This window comes from Mus caroli, chromosome 6, assembly GCF_900094665.2.
Source record: "Mus caroli chromosome 6, CAROLI_EIJ_v1.1, whole genome shotgun sequence".
NCBI classification, from domain to species: domain Eukaryota; kingdom Metazoa; phylum Chordata; class Mammalia; order Rodentia; family Muridae; genus Mus; species Mus caroli.
In genome coordinates, this window is record NC_034575.1 from 134702190 (window position 1) to 134711706 (window position 9517).

General features: G+C 46.0%; 1 protein-coding gene and 1 pseudogene across 2 annotated transcripts in view; both read right to left on the minus strand.

Moving 5' to 3' along the window:
* Nucleotides 1–5704: 5704 nt before the first annotated feature.
* Nucleotides 5705–6106, minus strand: LOC110297129 (annotated as a pseudogene).
* A 2219-nt stretch (nucleotides 6107–8325) lies between these two features.
* The window catches only part of Gucy2c (guanylate cyclase 2C), an 81874-nt gene continuing 80682 nt past the window's right edge, over nucleotides 8326–9517 (minus strand). For both annotated transcript variants that reach the window (XM_021165238.1, XM_021165239.1), the window contains one exon: nucleotides 8326–9099. In XM_021165238.1, coding sequence (XP_021020897.1) covers nucleotides 8925–9099 — 175 coding nt within the window. In that variant the 3' untranslated portion in view covers nucleotides 8326–8924. The remainder of the gene's footprint in view (nucleotides 9100–9517) is intronic.

Consider the following 9517-nt stretch of genomic DNA (forward strand, 5'->3'; position numbering starts at 1 on the left):
GGGAGAGCAAGTCAGGCATAGCATTCATCAACAAGACACTTAATGCTGACCACAAGTCAGATGTTTCATTGACAAGTGCAGAAAAGAGAATTCATAAAGTAATTCTAGATTTTTATGTGATGTGTAAATAAATAAAATCACACATGTCACAGATGTATTTCCATTAAGGTTAAAATATAAACATCAGGTCACCAGGCCTGTGACATTAATTTTGGTAAGGTTTGCTATGGTTTTGTTTTATATTTATACTTTTGGTTTGGTTTGTAAACTGACTTCTTTCCACTGAAATAGCTCATTTTGAAAAGACATAATTGACATTATCGAGTTCCTAGGGCTTGGTCAAGACCCCTGGGTATCACAACAGGCCTATGGAGACCTCACAATTGTTAATATAACCCAGCTGGCCTTGTTGGCCTTTCTTACTTGACACAAGCTACAGTTATCTTGGAAGGGGGATGCTCAACTGAGAATATGCCAGTATGTCTGTTGGTGAGACTAGTGCAGTTTTATGATTAATGATTGATGGGAGGGGGGGTAGCCCATGGCGGTGGAGGAGGCCACCCCTTGGTAGGTGGTCCTGAGTTATATAAGAAAGCAGGCTCAGCAAGTGGTAAGGAACAAGCCAGTAAGCAGCACCCCTCCATGGGTTCTGCTTCTGCTCCTGCCTCCGGGTTTCTGCCCTGAGTTCCTCTTGCCCTCCCTCTGCGATGGACTGTGGCCTGGAATCGGGAGATAAAATAAACCCCTTTGTCTCCAAGTTGCTGTTGGTCATGGTGTTTTATTACAGCAACAGAAAACACTAAGACTCCAGCCGGCAAAATAGGCAGATGAATCCAGCTAGAGGCTCTGTCTGCCGCCCCTAGCAGACCACAGATGGAGAAAAATCACCTCAGCCGTCCTATTAAGTCTCCCTGCTTGGCCTACCCTCTCACTTCCTCAGAGTACTTGAAAATGGATGGCTCACTTTTCGAACTTCCCCTCTCACTGATTTTGTTCTGAGTAGGCGACCCACCTCCTCCTTCAGAGAGTAAGCAGAAGCCATAGTGTGGGAATCCCCTCAACTTCCCTTTGAGAGCCGTAGACAACCGCCGAGATTTTCACTTACCCTCAGTCCACCACTGCAAAGTGTCTCCCCTGGGTCATCTGAGTCCCGCCCTCTCCTGCTTTAGGGTCTTTGCAGCTTCCTTCCCCCATTCCACTCGCGACTGAGCCCTAGGCACTCAGGTCTAGTCTCTCTTTTCTACCTTTGACCCCCCACCCCTTCACATTCCACACATGGCTGTGGCAGTAAGAGCATTTTGTGACACAAACCTCAAGATCTGTGAAAAAAAAGTTGCAAAGCCTGTCAGCTCACAACTGACAGCGAAGGCAGACAGAGCCAAGGATGTCGCTCAGTATGGAGTGCCTGCTTAGTATGCAAGGCCCCAGGTTCCATCCTTACCACCAATTGAAACGCAATCTCAACCACGAGCCGTAGCAAAACCACACACCAGCAATGGCCAGATATGCTTTTTTCCTTTCCTCAGAGCTTCATCTCTCAAGTCACAGGCCTATGGTGCACAGATCCTTGTATTGCAAAATGGAGACCACTCATCTGGACACCCAAATGCCCTGACACTGAGACGAAGCTGTGACACAGGCTGTGAATGGGTGGTTCAAGGCCAGCCAGGACTAAGTAGTGAGAGTGTGTCTCAAACAAACAGCTAATGGATACAAAAGTCCTATCTCTCAGCACATGTTTAAAGTTTCTCATTGTTGTTTTTGCAATGTAATTACGGGATTACTTGGACAGGCTTGCTCAACTAAATAAGAAAAGAGACGTGACTAAAATGCAGATAATTATGCAATAATTCAACTGTCTGTGACTACACGTTGGACAGCTTTGGAGCTGTCATTCATTCAGCATCCAACAGAGGAGGCTGGGTAGATGCTCTTCTCTCAGGGATCTGTTCTAGGAAGGCAGGGTGTAAGCATGGCATTTGAATGCAGTCTAGAAATTTCAGTAAGTGACAAGCACAGGGGGTTCTAGAAGCTCAAAGAAGGAAGCACACATCTTAGCGGAAGGGGAGGCTTGCAAGAAGCCATCGGAGTAAGGGGACAAGGTGTTACAGGAAGATACAACAAGGAGACACAGGTGCGGAACACAGCAGAAACTGCTCTAGGCAAAGTGACTCAACAGATTCTCAGGAACTTGGTAGCTGGGAGCCCAGATCGGGCACTGGCGGTGAGAAAGTCACCTAGGCGATGTCTCTGTAGTCAGGGATTTTTGATTCAAGTTTTGCATGTGCGGGAAATTGATTGGCGAGTGCTAATCTCCTGGGGACAGACAGGAGAGAATCACATACAAGTGGATGTGTTTACTCATTCTGTGTATAACATTTACGCCAACAACAATATACACTAGAGTGGTGTAACTAATAATGCCTTGGGACTCAGACTTCAGAGCCCAAGGAGCAAGCCTCTGTCTGGTTCCGATGGGAACTGAGTAACACACACTCTTCCTCTTCTGATTCTCCACCATTATGATCTGTGCGGTCTCAGAGACTTCAAAAGTCTCACTGCTGTGGTTAATTGAACAGTGCTACCTGAAGTCAGCCTTAGGTCTTAGGCTGAGAAGCCAGTAACTAGGATGTGTTTGGGGGCATGTGAAGTCCTCTGGGGGAAATGCGAGCATGAGACCGTAGAGCCGACAATGAGCTAGTGCAAAAGAGGCTGGGATGGGGTCGCTCTGACCCGCTGAGAGCTAGGTGGCTCATGTTCTTGAATTCAGAGAGTTATGCGCATTGTTCGTCCACACAGAATCTCTGCTTGCATGAGCATAGGAAAAGGTATACATGCTTATCTAACACATCAAGGATGGTGTATTCATTAGTTGAGATTTCCCACTTCTGGCTCTGACCTGAGTTCTATTTTCTCATTGGTACCATGTGCCAAGCAGCTGCCACGCCCTCCCTCAAGCCAGCATGGGTGGAGCCTTCTGCTATGCCTTTTCCACCGCAATGGTTGTAGCCATTGATGCATGAGCCTTAAGTCACCTCGATCAGGAGTGTGACCTCAGTGAGTAATGGGACTGTTTACAGTGGATGTGCCATTTCTAAACTTAAGTTAAGTTTACCTTGCTTTACCTGGCTCTGCCATTAAGCTCCTACTTGACAAACCCGCCCATCTGAATGTTCGTTAACTTCTAATTTGTTTGCGCATGCATCATTCCCAAACCGTTTAGCAAACACTGCTTTCTACCCTGAGATCACAAGGCTACAGGATACCTACCCTGCAAAAGATCACGGTCGTGGTCAACAGCATCTCCCTAGAGGCAGCTTTGCATCACGCCTTCGCTGTCATGCCAAGAATATTACATTTTCCCTCTTACGTCAGCGCAGATGCTAGTGAATTGTTTTCCCATCTCTGTACACTCGTTCCTACAGTCAATTGGCCACTAAATTTTGTCTGTTTGAATTTTCAACTTCTCATTTCTACCCCAGCAGGTATACGCCTTCTCACGGCTGGACTGCTGGACTGTCCCAGCCAGTGCCTAATGCAAGAGGCATCACTCTCTGTCCATCAAGCTTGCTCACATGCTCTAAAATATGTGGCTTTTGTGTCACATGTGTACAGGTACCCAAGGAGGCCAGAAGAGGGAGCCAGATCCCCTGGAGTTGGAGTTACCAGAAGGTATGATCTATCTGACAGGGTGCTGGGGATGGAACTCCAGTCCTTTGCAAGAACAGCCAGACCTTGCTGAGCTGTCTCTCCAGCCCCAGGATTCCTCCCAGTGTCAACAATTAACCTCTTGGCAATCTCTTCTCACTGCAAACCTGCTCCTTGCTCTATCTCCTCATTTTGTCAGTGGTAGTTTCTGTCATCCAGTTGCCCTGGTCAAACACCTTAGAGCCAGCCTTGCCATATGTCCATACCTAAGATGTCAGTCAGTTCTGATGCCTCTGTTGTCAAACATCCAAGGATCTGCCCCGCGGTTGTAATAGACTTCTCCTGGAAGAATCCCAAAGTGACCTCACATCTTCAGCTCTCGCTCTGGTCATCCTGAGCCTGGAATGCCTCCACAAGAAGGGTAGTTTCTCATCTTGTTCATGTTTTCCCTCAGCCTCTGTTAGTGTGGCAGCTTTTCCTGGTGACTACAGTACCATGGATTTTGCCTCGTTAGTCAAGGATTTGTGCCATCTCCAAGATGGCTGAGGGCCGCTCTGTGACCTCCCCCGGTTTCCATTGACTGGCAGTGGGTTTGGAAATTGAACCATAATCACGGGCGTAGATGAACAGGAAGTGGCCAGTTAGGAAGTTCTTTATGGGAAAAAGAGAGAAGATAAGCATTAAAGATAGGCTAGCACGCAGCTTCTATGGCGCTACCTTGCTCTATCAGGCAAGGGGTGAAGAAATGGCTGAAAGATGAAGACACAGCTGGTTTGTTTGTCCCTTCGCCTCTAACAGTTTCCTGTCAGGTTTTGAATCATGGTAAGGAACACAGGGGTGCGCTCAGTTCAGAACACTCATGTTAAAGAATAATCGCCAGGACTCAGGTCATCTTGGATGTTTTGTTGTCATTGCTGGGGTCTAAGAGTTGCCCCACACACCATACAGACACCAATCTCATTCAGACAGGGATGGTTTATTGAAGACACACCACAATGCTGATCAGTTAGGACTGTAGTTCAGAATTCGGGGGCTGAGCCATGGTGCCAAACATCTTTTTCTGCCAGCTTATAAAGGAAAAAAACAAAAAAACCACAGTGAGCTCTTATGCGGTGCAGGAAGTGCTGCCCGGTGGTCAGCTCTGACCCAAGCCATTTTAGACATAACAGTTCATATTGACCTTTAATTTGATGGGTCCTGCATACAGCTTTGTGGAATTTCTTAAGAATTAACAAACCTTATAACATTCAGAACATAACAAGATATGTGACTGGGCGTGACCTTGCTTTGAGTCAAGTTATTATTCTGTGTCAGTGACTGGCAGCATATTACAGCAACACTATGAAATAGCTGGCAGGTATAGAGCAAAATGGCTCCAGCTACGCTGGGGAGGGGGTAGACCTCTACATTTTTTTCAGGAGTGTCTCACACATGGAGAAGAGAACACAGAGACAGAGGTGTGCTGTGTACTGGCCTGCTTTCTATGCCTTGCTCAACTTTCTCTCTCCCTTAAAAAAAGAACTTCATTGAGGGCAGCGGGATGCAAGCAATATAAACATCAAACTCTTCTTTAACTTTTCTTTCTCTGCTTCTCTGTAGCCATCCAGCAGCCATGGAGAACTGGGTTTACCTGAAAGGGGGGCTGGAAATGAAAAGGACCGGGTGTGAGAGAAGGATGAAGCCAAGACAAGATCAAGGCTCAAAGTTTAATTCTGCAGCTCCAGTTTATAGAGGGAAAAACCACAAAACCCATCCCTTGTTTCAGTTGGATTATGTTGCAAAGCAAGCTCAGTGGGCAGCGTCTTCCTCTAAGTTCCTGTGGGAAGCTGCAGGTGCAGCATGGCTGATGACTCCATCCGGGTTGTTAAACCCATTGTGGCAAGCACTGGAGGTCTGTTTAGCCTGCTCAAGACTGCGGAAGGGCAGTTGGGGTTGGATGTTATTTGCATATTTCCTAAGGATCCTGATATGTTCACAAGAAGCAGTGGGGCAGACTCCTCAAGTGACCCCGTGAGAGAACACGCATCAGGATGGTGGTAGCAGTGCTCCAGTGGGCTTACTTCTTCCCCTTCTGCTCCATGTGAACTACAAAATGCTGCACCTGCAGCTTCCCACAGGAACTTAGAGGAAGACGCTGCCCACTGAGCTTGCTTTGCAACATAATCCAACTGAAACAAGGGATGGGTTTTGTGGTTTTTCCCTCTATAAACTGGAGCTGCAGAATGCAATGATGAGCCCTGGCGCTATTGATAGAAAGCTCTGGAAGCCCACTTTGTCATCTCAGCACGGGTCCAGGTCCTTCATTATTTTGTCCACACAGCCAGAGAGTCCTTTTGATTCTCCAGAACCCCCAGGGATCTCCCTTTCCACAAGCATTCTCAGGTCCTCCATTGTTCTCTGAAAATCTATGAAATGTAAGCATCACGGTTTCCATGGTGTGCTCCATTCTGCGTGACATTTTAAAGAATCAGGTGAAATCTGGGCATAGCAGTCCTTGGAAGACCTGAGCACGCAGTGATGAGGCCAGCACCCTCAGCTTGATTTCTTATAGTGCCCACAACCACCAGCCCAGTGGTCTTAGAGCATCACCCACAATGCACTGAGCCCTCCCACATCAATCACTAATTAAGAACGTGTTATACATTTGCCCACAGGCCAATCTGATGTAGGTGTTTTCACAACTGCACTTTCCATTTCCAAAATGGCTTTACCTTGTCAAGATGACATGAAACTAGCCAGCGCACTGCCCTCAGAGAGGACTTGAGTTAGGGTTCCAGCAGTCATAGCAGACAACTGACAACTTCCTGTAGATCCCGCTCCAGAGGATGTGATGCCTTCTTCTGGGCTCCTTGGAGACCCACACTAAGACATGCACAAATCTACACACAGACACCCATATTCACAACATTGAAAATAAATAAATCTTTAAAAAAGAAACAGAAAACAGAACAAAGGGCTGAAGTTCTACAACATATTTTCAAGCTACTTTTTGTCAGTGGTGGTGGTCTGGGCTCATATAGATTTGCAGAAGAGGCAAGACAGCTTTATTTGGAGTAAAGTCATAGTTCAGGTTGTAGAGGGAGACACTGTCTAGAGTGACAGCGGGCCACGTGAGTGACAGTCCTCAAGGGTCCCAGTTATTGTGTGGGGTTCATTTTTATGGGGTTCAAGAGGTGGAACTGGTTAGGAAAGGGCAAAGTCTGGGTCACATGTTAGGTTAGGTCACATGTTAGGTTAGGTCACATGTTAGGTTAGGTCACATGTTAGGTTAGGTCACATGTTAGGTTAGGTCACATGTNGGTCACATGTTAGGTTAGGTCACATGTTAGGTTAGGTCACATGTTAGGTTAGGTCACATGTTAGGTTAGGTCACATGTTAGGTTAGGTCACATGTTAGGTTAGGCATCATTCATTCTTCTTACCGCCGATAGCTGTTCCTATCATGGACCTGATTCTTTTTTGTTTGGTTGGTTTTTTGTTTGTTTGTTTTTCATTTTTTTTGGAGACAAGGTTTCTCTGTGTAGCCCTGGCTGTCCTGGAACTCATTCTGTAAACCAAGCTGGCCTCAAACTCAGAAATCCGCCTGCCTCTGCCTCCCGAGTGCTCGGATTAAAGGCGTGGGCCACCACTGCCTGGCTAATGTACTGGATTCTTATCATATGCATATGCAACTGAGCAGTGCTTTGCAATAATTAGTATTGATTAATGATGCACAACTACTGAATACTTTTAATGTGCTTTATAAACACACTACTTTTAGAATTACTATGAAAATATCCAATTAATGGCTCCATATTGGTCTCATACAGGCTGAATATAAAAAGTTATATGGTGAGTGTGGTGGCTTGAACAAATAGATGCAATCGGGTCAAATACTTAAACACCTTGTCCCCAGTTGGTGGCACCAGCTTGGGAGGTTATGGGACCTTCCATGACTGTATCCTTGCCGGAGGACTCACTCACTGGGAATGGGCTGTTTATCGCCTCCCTCATTTCCACGTCTCTTGCTCTGTGTCCCGAATGCTGATAAAGATATGATCGCTCACCATCCATAAACTCTGGGTCCATAAGCTAAAATAATAAATGCTTTTTTTCCTAAGTTGCCTTAGTTATGGTATTTTATCACAGCAACAAAAAATAGCTAACACAGAGAGTGTGTGTACACGTATTAAAATGATAGAACATATACATATGTATATATATATATATATATATATATATACACACACACACACACATATATTGAGAGAATACACACACACACACACACACATACACACACACACACTGCATGTGGTATGTATAAACTGTAATTTATACAGGGAGAGCAGTGTGTAACTTAAGGAAGGGTTTACAGTGCCAGAAACAGCAAGTGCTTGGGAGACACTGGTGACTTCCTAGAGCAGAGCCGTGTAGGAATTGAACCTGTGCCTGGTTCTTAGGTCTCTGCCATGACAGGCGGTTGCACATTCACATGGCTAAGTGGGCAGGCCAAGGCAAAACCACCGTTTGAAATAGATAATTTCCCTGGCACAGAGGATGCTACCAGCGGTCAAGGACCTTGCCCCTGAAGAGTGATGCTAGCCTTGCCTTAGCTCCGGGACATTTTGTCTTCCAGTAAGTAGGAGGTGAGGACTGGCAGCCCCAGGAAGAGGAGCAGGCAGAAGAGACACAAACTAGACTCTAAACACTTTTATTTTTTATCTAATATCCAGCATGGTTTCTGCAAAAATCACTAGTTAAACACACTTTCTTAGAGATAAGCTACTTAGAATACAATTCAGACAATTTAAAAACCTCTCTCACACATAGAGAGGGAAGGAGCCAGAAAACAAAACCAAACCAGAGATGAAATTAGAACAAAACCCCAAGTTCTGTACAGCACAGGACATTCCCCTCTCCTCGCTCCTTGATTCAGGTTGATGCTCCATGGAGAACTGTGGGACAGGGCTCTGATGTACGGGCTCATCACACTGTTAGGAACACACACGGATGATCTTAGAAGTCCAAGGTCATCTGCTGCTACACAGTGGGTTTGAGGCCAGCTTGGGATACGCGAAACTCTGTCTCAACAAAACCAAAACCAACCAACCAACCAAACCAACCAACCAAACCAAACCAAACCAAAATCACAACACCACATGACTTGAGGGGTTGGTTCTACGTTCCAGGCAGGGCACTGAGGCTAAGCACTTGTCTGTGTTGTTGAGGTCTCTGGAAAATACAGATTCATGATATAGGAGGTTGCTACTGTCAGTTCTCAGACCTCACTTGGTCTAAAAATAGGTGCTATCGTGGTCTGAATTGTTCAGCTGCATGTATTCCAGAAAGCCTTTCTTGTAGCTGGCCACCCGAGTGGGCCTCCGGCTCTTCTTGCCCGAGGCCTCTCTTTTCTGTAAGGCGCTAACGATCATGTCTGAGAACTCAGTCTGCAGACGCTGTTGGTTCTCCCTGGAAAGTGGGTAGGAGAGAACAACAGAACTAGTCAGCAATCTACAAGGACTGTGTCTTAACCCACAGGTTTAATCCCACCACTACCCAGAGGGTGCCTATTCGGTGCTACACACAGGAAATGCTGGGAGTGCAGCACCACCATTGCCTTTGATGAGTCCAAAGAACTCTCTCTCCTAGCCTGGTGTACAATAAGCAAAATACATCATACATGGGGAATGGATCTTTCTCTTTCAAAGTGAAACATATTGCTAGAGGAATGTGGTAGAAGAGCCACTAAGACCAGGAAGCAAGCATCCTTAACTGCTGAGCCATCTCTCCAGACTCAAGATTTATTTTATTTTTATTATGTGTGGATAGAGGTGGTGCATGTATGGGTGTGTGTGTGTGTGTGTGTGTGTGTGTGTGTGTGTGTGTG